The 12,286-nt window shown below is 52.9% G+C and overlaps 2 protein-coding genes across 3 annotated transcripts; one reads left to right on the forward strand and one right to left on the reverse strand.

Annotated features, from left to right (window-relative positions):
* Positions 1 to 129: 129 nt before the first annotated feature.
* On the reverse strand, positions 130 to 3,214 carry FBXO44 (F-box protein 44). Of its 2 annotated transcripts, XR_009820248.1 has the most exons (6): positions 2,725 to 3,214; positions 1,995 to 2,121; positions 1,243 to 1,338; positions 781 to 916; positions 285 to 484; positions 130 to 208 (listed from the first exon to the last, which is right to left on the reverse strand). XR_009820248.1 is itself a non-coding variant. In XM_010207502.2 (5 exons), the coding sequence occupies exons 1-5, from the start codon at positions 2,981 to 2,983 to the stop codon at positions 338 to 340; spliced, it is 765 nt and encodes a 254-aa protein (XP_010205804.2). In that variant the 5' UTR covers positions 2,984 to 3,214; the 3' UTR covers positions 258 to 337. The 2 variants fall into 2 exon arrangements, 1 of the variants encoding a protein (XP_010205804.2); XM_010207502.2 differs by lacking the exon at positions 130 to 208 and having other exon boundaries at positions 258 to 484.
* Positions 3,215 to 3,503: 289 nt separating this feature from the next.
* On the forward strand, positions 3,504 to 7,990 carry FBXO2 (F-box protein 2). The gene is made up of 6 exons (XM_062013212.1): positions 3,504 to 3,591; positions 4,969 to 5,244; positions 6,309 to 6,435; positions 6,533 to 6,628; positions 6,712 to 6,847; positions 7,856 to 7,990. Exons 2-6 carry the CDS (start codon positions 4,995 to 4,997, stop codon positions 7,988 to 7,990), a joined length of 744 nt encoding a protein of 247 aa, XP_061869196.1. The 5' UTR covers positions 3,504 to 3,591; positions 4,969 to 4,994.
* Positions 7,991 to 12,286: the final 4,296 nt, after the last annotated feature.

Consider the following 12,286-nt stretch of genomic DNA (forward strand, 5'->3'; position numbering starts at 1 on the left):
TCCACAAACAAACAAGAAAGGGTTCCTACTGAAGAGCTGGTGTTTTGCTGCAGCACAGGGACACACTGACCAGAAGAGACATCACACTTAATTGTCTTAAGCTTCCTTCCGTGGAAGGGCACTAGTAATTGCAGAAGCATCCAGGGAACAGGAGGATGAAAGCTGAGAGACAGAGTCCTTCCCAAGGGCTGGGCCTGCAGACGTTCTCCTGTGAACAAGTTGAAGCTGCTCGTGCAAGGCAAAGCCAAGACACTCACCCCCAGAGTACAGACAAGTAAATGCACCTGAGACCAGCTGGTACAGTCTTGGGGTAAAAGCAAACACTTATATTGTGCCTTCAGAAGCCTGTTTGGGGCCCAATGGTGATGCTGCTGTTTGTCACTCGGATCCCATACCATCCTGCCCAGAACTGGGTGTCTTGGCCTCCGTGCTGAAACCAGATGTAACGCACTCCAGCTGGGTAATTCTGGAAGGTGTGAGAAATCTGGAGAGAAAGAAGGAAAAAAGCTTAAATGAAACCCTGAAACCGTGGAAGGCTGGGCTAGAATGCTGACAGAGCCTGTGGGATACTTTTTGGAATACCCTGGGCACCTACAAATGGAATGTAGCTCGCTCATGGCACTACTGCTGCTTCAGCATCACCCACAGCAAGGACTGGCTTACCTTTTGTATGGAGCACAGAAAGAAGGTCCACTTGGGACTTTTGGCCAGGTAAGACTCGCAAGATTTAGGTGTTACAAAACTGCTGTAAGAACTACTGCCCCCAGGGCTGCTGCTCACCTCTCTCCACATTGCATCACTCCATTGCTCAATAACCACTGGCTCGGGGTGGAACTCCTCCAGGACAATGTAGTCTTCAGACAGCAGCTTCACTGTGAGCTCGTAGCGACAGCCACAGTCAAACCTGGCAGCGTACCTGGGGAGGCATGGAGTGACCAAGGAGCAGCGGGGAGAGGCAGCATTCCATTTCATTTCGTGTTCAAAAACACTCTCCAAGGGGATTCCCCTCTGCAGAGGAAAAGGAATTTCACCCCCAGAGCTATGAAGAAGTAAAACTTCCATCTGTCCTCTTCATGGGATTGCCACTTCCTCACAGCCCACTGATAACCTTAATTCAGCTTATGCTTTACTCAAGAGCTACAACTCCCAAAGGGTGAAGAACTAATTTTACAGTACAAAAAGCTTCAGAGGTCCAGCTTCTTTCTGGGCCAGTGCCAGGAAATTTTCAGTTCATACACTTACCAGTCCTTGACTACAATTTCAGGCCGCTTCTCATCCATCAACTGATTCCAGTATCCTTCTTTCTTCAGGGTGATGAGTTGAGACTTGAAGCATGGCCTGCAAAAGCAATAGAAATATTCACAGCTTCACAAAACACATCTCTCCCCTCTCAGCATCCACATGTTGCTCCATGAAGGCCCACAAAGCTGACATGGCTAGAGTGTGTCTTTACAAGGGACCTGATTAGCTTCACTCCCAGAGAAAAGGAGTAATTATATCTACATGCTGGATTAAGCAGGGTCTCTGTGCTTATACAGCACATACTGGTAAGAAGAAACTACTGCTTAATGGATGTGAAAGCAGCTAATCCTCTGTTGGCAGCTTTTACTGGAAGCTGTTAGCATGACAAACACCCACCACTCCTACAGGTAACAGAGCTTTGACTTTCAGGTAAGTGCACCTGATGAGCTCACTAAACCTTAACCTCTGCCCACCACCTTCAGCAGCAGGGAAGCAGGGATCCCCCGGTGGATTATCATGACTAGAGCTTACAGGGAATTTCTAGCAGGGGCAGAGAGATTTAGCACATGCTGTGATGAATTCTCTCAGCACACCTGCCTGTAACTGGTATAAAAGGTTAATGAAGCTCCCTCCCTTTCCCACCCACGGGCTAAGGTTCAGGGCCCTGCCTCACGCCTTCACCTTGGTGCCTTTGCAGACAGATGGGAGGAAGCAGCTCTCCCAGCTCCAGATGACTGGAATCCAGTTCTTACCCATATGAAGTGACAAAGTATTTGTGTACTGTGTGGTTTGGCATCTCTGTTCCATGAGCTCCAGGCATAGTCTCAATCTTCCATCTATCTCCCTCATTACGGTCAAGTTTCCAGTGCTTAAACTTCTCTACAAACAGAGAGAGCAGGGATGAGCAGGAGGGCCTCACTTCATCTGCCAACAGCATCTCTGCCTTTGGTAAAGAATTGGCTACAGAAGAACACTGAGAACCAACCTGGCTGGGTTTTAAGATACACTGTTCTTCCTAGAGCCAGAAGCAAGGCCTGTCTTTATGTTGCCATTACTTCTAAGGTGGCTGCCACAGCTGGGACAAGATGTAACAACACTCTGACACTACAAACAAAAGCAGAGTCACTGTAGCCACACTAGGCCAAGTCTTGGACAACTCCAATTCCCCAGAGGCCTGAATGTTTTCAGTACCTGGTAGTTTCTTTCCCACTTGTACTCGCTATGCCAATGACCCATCACTTCCTGCAGTGCTGGGGCCTTCCTCACACCGAGGGTTTTTCTGGTTGGGACCACAGATTGCATTCACCGAGGCTTTATCTACCCGCAGGAGTTTTCCTGCACGTGTGTGCCTGTGGCTCTGACGCAGCACAGCTCCATCAGCAGCTCGACAGTCCCAGGCCAGCAGTACGTGAGTAAAACCTGACACTGACTCACGGACTGGGAGGAAACTCTTAACCCTCTACTACAAACAACAAAACAAACCTTCAGCACAGGGGTTTTTGATTAAGTTTCTCTTCAAGTGGCAGAGCATGTAGAAGATCTTCCAGTCCGAGATGCTTCTGTCCAAACTCTGCAGGTAAAACCCGTCGCGCTGGCACTTGCGCTTCCACAGCGTGGTGAGATCCACCACGTAGCGCCACTGCGCGCACACCAGCCTGCAGCTGCGGATCAGCTCCCGCGCCGGCAGCAGCGACAGCAGCTCCACCAGCACGTCCTCGGGCAGGTCGCTGATGGTCGTCATCGCAGACCGGCCGCTGCCGTGACGCGACGGAAAACTCCCGGGGCGGCAGCACGGAGCTGCGGGGAACGCGGCGAGCTCTCACCGCGCACTGACGCGACGCGACACCGCAACGGCCGAGCGAGCCGCTGCCACAACCCCTCCGGGCCCGGCTCCGCCCGCCCTGCGCCCTCCGGACACGGATGTGAGGCGGCGGGGCCGGGAGCGGGCGGAGCGGGGCCGGGAGCGGGCGGAGCGGGGCCGGGAGCGGGCGGAGCGGGGCCAGGAGCGGGCGGGGCCAGGAGCGGGCGGAGCGGGGCCGGGAGCGGGCGGAGCGGGGCCGGGAGCGGGCGGAGCGGGGCCGGGAGCGGGCGGAGCGGGCGGAGCGGGGCCGGGAGCGGGCGGAGCGGGGCCAGGAGCGGGCGGAGCGGGCGGAGCGGGGCCGGGAGCGGGCGGAGCGGGGCCAGGAGCGGGCGGAGCGTGGGGCCGGGAGCGGGGCCAGGAGCGGGCGGAGCGCGGGGCCAAGGGCGGCGGGAGGCGGGGCCGGGGCCGTGGCCTCCCCGCCCCGCAGCCACCAACACTTATGGCCGGATCCCGGCCCGGCCTTCACCGCCCCGCCGGCAGCGCCTGAGGTAAGAGATCGGCCCGTGAGGGCAGCGGGGGACGAGGCCAGGCAGGGGAGGGCAGGGCAGAGCTGTCGGGAGAGAGCGAGAGCCGCGGCGTGGGGAGGGGAAGGCATAGACGCTCGTGCCCTGCGGTGAGGGCGTGGGAAGGGCGCGCTGTGCCGGGACAGCCCCGATGCTCCGTCACCTAGCAGGAACTTAAACCAACATGATCGCTCTTGTTTAAGTCATATTTTACCCTCCAGGACTGTGGCAGAGGGTTGGAAAGCCGGGGTGGGAGTGGAAGGGAAATCCCCAACACTCTACCTCCCTAAAAGCCCGGGATTTGAAATGCCAGTTTCCTCTCGCTGCCTGCAGTGCGGGCCGAGGGCAGGAGGTAGATCTGTGGCTGGAACATCCAGATTCAGGCTGCTGTTAGAAGAGGAACTCCCTGTTTGTTCCCTCCCTTCCACTGCCGTAGTTCATTGTTGCATGTCAAGATGCTTCAGCCGCTTTGTTCCTGGTGCTCTCCTGGGCTCAGTGACTGAGCCTCTGTGCAGTTTGCTGCAATCGCAGCAGCTTCCCAGCGTCAGGGCTCAGCTGAGACAGCAGCAGTGTCATGGTGCATCCCACACTGCTGCTGTGGGCTCTGAATCTGCACACTCATCTTTCCTTATTCCCTGGCAGCCCCTGGCACATGAACTCAGGGCAGCAGAGAGGTGTTGGGAGTCAGAATGCAGAGTCAGCACCTGAAGTCAAAGCATGTGCTTGTACTTAATTGCTCAGCTTGTAAGACCACAGGAAAAGAAGTATTAGAGAGTAACTGACTTATTGGAACTGAGTTATGAAGCGATTCTGTGATTTTTGGTTATGCACAGCCCTATACTTTGTAAAGACTCATGACTAAGGAGATTAGGTGCCAGCCCCTTGAGGGAAAACCTCAGATCTAGAACGAGCCAACTGCAAATGTGGTTGGCAAGAGGCTCACCACTGATGTTTAGGTACTGCTCTGCAGCATTTCTTACCAGCCATGTTCTTAAAGGCAGCACAAACACCAGATGCCTCCCTCTGCAGAGGAATCATTACTAAGAAGCTGATTTTTGCAGCAGCAGAGATTTCTGGAAGGAGCAGTTCTGGCCTGGCAAACTGACAAACTTCACCATTGCAGATGTCAGCTTCTAGTGTTTGTGGGTGGATTTAACTCCACACTTAGAACAGAAAATGCTTATGTGCTTGAGGTTATCAATTTAAAACTCAGGAGGCTTTGAGTTGAAGGAGCGATCTATGAGCCCCAAGTCATGCTTTCAGATAACATGCTTGTTTTCCTTTTGTAAGGCATGAGTGGTTTACATGGCTGAGGGTGGGTGACCCCACAGAGTCACCACTCCAATCCCACTTCTTTCTCAGAAAGCTCCAGCCAGCCCAGCCCAAGGATGGAGTCCCTCCCTGAAGCAGTGCTGATCCGGATCCTGGCGTCCATACCTGCGGTGGAGCTGGTGCTGGTGTGTCGCCTGGTCTGCTGCCAGTGGAAGAACCTGGTCGATGGAGCTGCGCTTTGGATCCTGAAGTGTCAGCAGGAAGGTTTCACCGGAGCAGAGTCACAGGAGGATGCAGAGAACTGGCAAAACTTCTACTTCCTGAGTAAGAAAAGGAAGAATCTCATCAAGAACCCATGTGGTGAAGGTGAGAGACAAGCTTAACAGGCCCCAAGATTTCATAGAGATGGCCAGTTACTGGAAACTGGGCACCTCCAGTCTCTGAAAAGAGATCTTAGTTGCTATTAGGTTTCAGCATTTTCCTCCTTGCCCAAGAGTCAAATCTCTTAAGGGGCAGAAAGGCCTTTGATAATCAGGCTTTGCAAAGGGCTGTACTTGACAACACCTTTTTATAAGCCCCAAGTCACATTTGAGAGACAAAAGCATCCTCTGCAGAACCCATCCAGGGCAGTAACAGTAGTGGCATCTCTGTTTCCTGACTGATTCTTGTCAAACCATGACAGGAAAGATCAAACCTCTCCTTGTGCAGGACCTGATCTGCCCATCTTACCAGGCACTTCAGCCTTTCTCCCTTGAAGCAGCTCAGGCAAATCTTGTTTGTATCCTCCTTACCACAGCCCACGTTAGAGCCGTGCACATACCTCACCTGCCATTATTCTGTTCATCTATTACATTCTCTTGCCAGATGCTTAGCAATAAGCAGCAGTAACCAGGCTTTACCACCCAAACAGCAACAAATACACTTCCCACATCCCAGACCAAAGCAATACCACCACAGCTGCTCCATTTGCTTTCCAGATTGTCTCTCTGCAAGCTTTTCCAACATCCAGGTTCCCTCTGGCTGAGCCCAGACAAGCCCAATGTTTAGGGCCATCCTCTGCTTCTAGAAATACCTCAGCAACTTAGAAAATGTAGAAATAAAGCAAGTGGCATCTCCTCAGGTTGTGCTGTTATGACACAAGGTGCTGACACACAGTTTAGAACACCTAAATGATTTCACTGGCACACTTTGATAAACAAATCCACATGTATGGAGCCATTTTGGTGGGGAATGTTAAAGTTGGTTCATGTCAAATTCAGCCATGCTGAAGGCTTTTGCCTAACCTCTGCTTACCAAACATCTCCACAGTGTACACAGCAAGTGAGTGCTGCAGCTAACAACATGGAGAGAAAGGTTCCAGTGGGAGGTGGTCAGGTTTCCCAGGCCAAGGAAATAAAGGCTCATCCCAGTCTCTTCTCTGCCACTTGCAGAAGACTTGCAGCACTGGGGAGAGGTAGAGAACGGAGGTGATGGCTGGAAAGTTGAAGAGCTCCCTGGGGACTTTGGAAAAGAATTCCCTAGTGAAGAAGTCCATAAGTACTTTGTTACATCTTATGAGTAAGGCTGCTTGCTTCTGTAATTCAGACAAGGGGATGTTTTTGGTCCCCCCAGTCTCTGGAGAGACCGTGGTACCAACTGACATCTTGTGTTTCAGGTGGTGTCGAAAGGCTCAGGTCATCGACCTTCGGGCTGAGGGCTACTGGGAAGAGCTGATGGATACGACCCAGCCAAAAATCGTGGTGAAAGACTGGTAAGTAGCAAAGATACCTCAGAAGGCAGGTAAGAGAGAGGAGGAGGGACAAGGAGAGTACATACCTACACTGGTCCTGGCAGGTACGCGGGCCGCAGCGACGCCGGCTGCCTCTACGAGCTGTGCGTGAGGCTGCTCTCGGAGAACGAGGATGTTCTGGCTGAGTACAAGAGTGAGACTATTGCCATCCCACAGGACAACGATGCTGACTGGACTGAGGTGAGTTTCAGCTGTGGGCTCAGCAGGTGACCTGCAGCTCTGCCACGTTCTGTGGAGCCACGACCCTGTGACTGAACAAAGAGAGGAAGGAAAGGAAAGGAAAAAAGAGAGAAAAGGAAATACTGAGAGGTCACCTGTCCTGGTTCTGCCTGGGACAGTTCATTCTCTTCCTGGTAGGTGATTCAGGGCCATGTTTTGGGTTTGTGCTGAAAGCAGTGCTGATAGGGATGTTTTGGCTATTGCTGAGCAGGGCTTGCACAGCCTCAAGACCTCTCCTGCTCCTCACCCTGCCCTGGCCATGAGTGGGCTGGGGGAGTGGGCACAAGGAGCTGGGAGGGAGCACGGCCAGGCCAGCAGACCCCAATAGCCACAGGAATATTCTAGACCATAGTATGTCATGCCCAGTAAAGAAACTGGGAGAGCTGGTGGGGAGCTGCCAGTCACTTCTTGAGCATCAGTCAGTGAGTGGTGAGCAACTGCGCTGGGCAGCGCTTGCGGTTGGGGTTGCTTTTTGTTGTCATTCCCTGTTTGGTTTTATTTCTCTTTCTTTTCATGACTATCATTATTTTTATACATGATTATTGTTATATTTTATTTCATTTTAGTTATTAAACTGTTCTGATTTGAACCCCAGTTTTACTTTTTTTCCCCTTGGTTCTCCTCCCCGTCCCCCTGAGGCTTTGGGGGAGGGGGTGGTGGGGGGTGTGTGTGGCTGTATGTGTCTGTGTGGGCAGCTGTGTGGTGCTTAATTGCTGCCTGGGGTTTAAACCACACCACCACCCTACCAAAATCTGGAATACTTGCTGAGGCACTGCTGCAGGAGTAAGACAAAGGAGATGGTTCAACAGCCTGTGAACAATGGCATCAAAGCTCCTCCTAGTGACTCCCTCTGTAAATGTCCTCGTAGTTACCCAGTCAGGCAGGTGGGGCTGAAGGCTCTAGGCACTACAGGCTGAGTCCACGGTGGTTTGATGCTTCCCAACAACTATTTTGTCTCTCATCCTAAAGATCTCCCACACCTTTTCCAACTACGGGCCCGGGGTGCGCTTTGTGCGCTTCGAGCACGGCGGGCAGGACACGCTCTTCTGGAAGGGCTGGTACGGCGTGCGGGTCACCAACAGCAGCCTCACCCTGGAGCCATAGCCCTGCTCAGCTGAGGCTGACCTCCCTCAGGGCAGCCCCTGGCCTTGAGATGGTTTCTGCATGGTGCTGCTTCCAGGCCTTACAGCATACAGCCCTTCTGCCTGTGGATGTGCGTGTGAGATGCCAGGAGCCACCGTCCCTCTTCCTTCCAGAGGACTATGCAGAGTGTGAATAGATGTGGGAGAGCACCACAGGAGACTCAGCCTTACCCTTGCACTGTTCCCTATCACCCACAAATCATGCAGACCTTACTTCTCTCCTCAGTCACTAACTAGGAGAGTCCAGCACGTAGCTATGCACCCCTCCTGCCTGCTTCCCAGACTTGAGCACCCCTTCACTTTAAGGGTTACTTCAGGGACAGATTTCCTGGAAGTTAAGAGAGTGGGAGGGGGGAAAAAGGAAGAAAAACAGACCTTGTGTCACAGTATGCCAGGGAAACCCACAGCCCTTTCCCATCTGCCACCAACTGGCCTGCAGGGAGAGCCTTGGTTTCTCCCATGTATAAACAAGAGGTGTCATTGCATGCCACTCAGGAGCTCAGGCCTGGCTGCCAAGTGCTATTAGTGTAACTTGTAGTGATAATGCAAAGCAACAGGGATTGAATCCCTTTCTCTTACACTGTTCCCAGCATCCATTTATCAAGGAAAGTGTTTGGAACTGAAGCCTCTCTGGTGTCCAACGCTGGCCCTGTGTTTGGCTCCTCACGTGGCACCTGAAAGTAAATTGCTGTGAGAGAGGCAGCAGGGACTTAGGGAAATGAGGTAGAAGCAAACTGGGGAGGGGGTACAGAAACAAATGAAAACAAGCTCATCTACCCCTTCCTGGCTGCTGCATGCTTCATGCAACAAGCAGCCTGGCCAGCCAGTATGACTCTGCAGGCAGGAGATACTCTTCATAGAGAAGGCTGTTGTTAGCCCCACTTGATCTCAGTTCTTCCTGCCTCCCAACAGTGTCTGCAGAAGTACATGTCTGCCTCCACTCTGCACTCACTGACACAACAGCACTTCACATGCACTCCCACTAGTGCCTCTTGATATCACTCAGGGCTGTGAGCCACCAGCCTGAACAAAGACACCTAAGCCTTCCTGAGCCAAGCCTCTGCCTGCTCGTTTGTCCTCTCAGAAAAGCATCCCCTTAATAGAGCTGGCATTGCCTTGAGAGACAGGCACCTCCATTTCTGTGTCCATCTGTCTTCCCTTCCTGGCTGCCAGCGCTTGCATAATGCCACTTTGCATCAAAGTGCACTCTGCCAAGTGCAGTGTGCTCCTGCAGCCAAAGGACACAGCCTCTGAGCTGGGCACGCTCTGCTTCAGTGGGCTTTCTGCACTGCTGCACCTGGATGCTCAGGCACACTGGCCTTCCAGACCATGGCCATGGCCAGCCAGAGTCCAGGCAAGCATAATAAAATGACCCAGTTGTGTGTGGATCTTCCCTTGTGTGCTGGCTATTTGTGTCCTGTGCTTAGGCATGCTGCTTTTGTTCAGTTATGTGGAGAGGTCAACCAGTCCTATTCAAAAATGAGGAGTCATTGTATCTTGTATAATAGCCTGAGTAACCCAGAAAGAGATACAGACCCAGGTCATTTGAACTGTAGCTCTACTGTGAGCCCAGCCTTGGTTCTGACCCAGGAGAGACCAGAACTGGTTCAGAATTTAACTCTTTCCCCCCCATTACCCCTGTACACAGCCACACAATGCCACTTGATTCACCACAGCCTTTAATGCAGCTGACAAAGCTACCAGTTAATTTTGAACCCTCTGCCAGCTCTCCATACCTCAGAGGTGAGGCCTCTTCGTGCCTGTGAGGAACTGGCACAGCAAGGGGAACAATACTGCACATCTTGATGCAGTTGTTAAACTGAACCTTTCCTAAGCCACCATCTCAGAGTCAGGAGAAACCCCAGGATTAAGCCTTCAGACACTGTGTCCCATGGAAATCCAGGGCAGGGCCATGGTCCCCCCTTTAGGCTTCTCTAGGCTAAGTGCACACAGCCTCCCCAGCAGCTCTGCTACAATGAAAGCAGCTGGCCAGGAGCTTTCCTGCCTCACACTCCTTCATGCCACATTTAAGACAGAACTACTTTCTAAAGAGTTTAAAACACAAACTGCTTGCTCTTGGCTGAGACACCAGCATGAGCCTACCTCTTACCCTGGCTTCTTTAATCCCAGAGGCACTAAGAGAAGCTTTGGACACAGTACCCCATGCAGCTCTTTCCTGCTCTCAGCAGCTGGCACCCCATGTCCAGGGTAGCCAAGTGCATCTTGGTGGCTGCAGTTGTACAAGATCCCACTGTAATTCTCTTCTCTACAAAGCCCATCACAGCTAGCCCTGGCTATAAATGCCACTCTACTTAAAAAGGTGGGTTGTGTTTTGGTTTGGTTTTTATAAAGAGCTTTTACAGCAAGCCTCTTGCAGAGGAACAGAAGAGAGCAAGATGGGATGCTGGCAAGCAAGTGTTAGAATACATCTCTTGTCAAATCTAATTGAATTTTTCTATATGAAGTATCTATTATTACCCACCTGGGGTGTATGTGGACAGATGGAGGAGTTTGCTACCCCATCAGGCATTTAAGACTGGCGATAGGAGGGCTGGAGAGAAAAGAAGACAGCATTTGACAATTCCCTGTTGCTTGCAGCCCAGCTGCTCCAGCAGTTGTAAAAGGGAGTTTAGGAGATTGATTCTCCCTAAATCAATCAGCTTGCAGAGGCTGGGAATGGCACTCCCTGAAAGCCAGGACAGCAGAGCATCAGCCACACCTGCAGCAGAGGTTTCCAGCCTAAAGCTGCAGCTGCTCACAAGTGGGATGGAAAGCCAGTGCCATTTGGGCCCTGTCAGGAGTAGAAAACCTCTGAAGAGCTGGAAAACACTGGGCTAGTGTGAAACACCCCCATGGCACACAGCTCCCTTTGCAGAGCAAACACAGCCATTGTCACACCTACAGACATCTCGGGGAGCAACAGAGTCCACAGGTGAGCAGCGTTGGCACGGAGCTAACCCAGTGCCTGCTCCTCCTCCCATCCAGCCCCTTCCTCCCCGTGGCCTCGGGGCACTGACTGCCCTGGCCCTCTGTCTCCTTACCTAGTAGAAAAAAGGGCCTAAAGGTGCTTTCCTCCTGGGAAGGTGCTTTGGAGTTAGAGAGACAACAGCTACAACAGTGAGTTCAACTGGGAAGTCTCACGGCAGCAGGAGCTGAGTTCTTACAGCGCAGCCTGCAATCACAGCCAAGGTACCCGGCAAACCAGGGCAGGAGAGGCACAGCCAGGCAGCAGCCGAGCTGCAGTGCAGAGGCACAGCCAGGCAGCAGCCGAGCTGCAGCGCTCTGAACACAGCCCTGGGTGCAGCTCACACAGGGACAGCGCCAGAAGCCTCCGCTGGCCACCCAGCCGGTCGCGGTGACAGCAGAGGGCAGCCGGGCTACAGGCTCTGAGAGATGCACACAACAGCTGCCAAGTGTTCCACTCCCAGCCTTGTGTTTGTGGGTCTGCACCCTGCTGCTTCTGGCTGCAGCTTTGCCTGAAGTTAGTCTTCTGTCCTCCTCTTGTCCTGCTCAAGTACCTGCTGTCATGGATTTAGGAGCACCACTCCAATCAGTAATGTCCCTCTCTATCTCCTTACCTTCATCTTGCTCATGAGAACCAGAGGAATCACAGAGCAGGAGTGCCTGCATCCCCACACACGCTGTGCCCAGGCACACACAGGCTTCAGCAGCCCTCCCCAGCAAGGCAGAGTCCCAGCTGTATTACACCCTTGGCCAACCTTCCTGCAGGCACTTAGAGCAGCTCATCTGGAGCTGCTGTCTGTGCAGACCCATTAACCACAGCCCAATCTGTGCACCCAGAAAGGCAAAGAGGCCACAGTAAGTCCTAAGTGTTTGGTGGACTGATGGATGGTGGGAGAACACATCTGACTACAGCAGGAGCAGGGGCTCAGCACTGAGCAGGGAGCAGAGCAGGCTCTGCAGTGAGATGCCTCCCGCTGAGCACGTTGCAGATTTCAGAGGAAGGGGGGGAAGAGGCTGGGAACTGCTCTGTGAGCCTGGCAGGGTGGAAGGGGAGCCTTGTTACTGGGATGAGGGGATTGGAGAGCACTCACAGTAAGTGCATTGAAATGCACAGGGATGGTTAAAGCCACAGGTGTGTGCAAATGTCCACAGCCATGCAGAGCATCTCAGAAACCACCAGTTTGGCCTTCCTGCACTGACAGGATCAGGGGCTTCTCAGACACTGGTCACCATAAGCAGGCAACTGGCACAGCCTCCCCTCTGGTACTACCATGCACCCCACACACTTCCTTTT

Source organism: Colius striatus, chromosome 21 (genome assembly GCF_028858725.1).
Source record: "Colius striatus isolate bColStr4 chromosome 21, bColStr4.1.hap1, whole genome shotgun sequence".
Classification (NCBI taxonomy): Eukaryota; Metazoa; Chordata; class Aves; order Coliiformes; family Coliidae; genus Colius; species Colius striatus.

Bases quoted from the DNA above. Each gene is read 5' to 3' on its own strand.
- FBXO44 (XM_010207502.2), bottom strand. From the start codon at position 2,983: ATGACGACCATCAGCGACCTGCCCGAGGACGTGCTGGTGGAGCTGCTG. The intron at 1,339-1,994 runs GTAAGAACTGGA...TTGCTTTTGCAG, and splicing joins TACTTTGTCACTTCATATGG to GCCATGCTTCAAGTCTCAAC. The intron at 917-1,242 runs GTAAGTGTATGA...ATGCCTCCCCAG, and splicing joins GAAATTGTAGTCAAGGACTG to GTACGCTGCCAGGTTTGACT.
- FBXO2 (XM_062013212.1), top strand. From the start codon at position 4,995: ATGGAGTCCCTCCCTGAAGCAGTGCTGATCCGGATCCTGGCGTCCATA. The intron at 5,245-6,308 runs GTGAGAGACAAG...TGCCACTTGCAG, and splicing joins CAAGAACCCATGTGGTGAAG to AAGACTTGCAGCACTGGGGA. The intron at 6,629-6,711 runs GTAAGTAGCAAA...TGGTCCTGGCAG, and splicing joins AAAATCGTGGTGAAAGACTG to GTACGCGGGCCGCAGCGACG.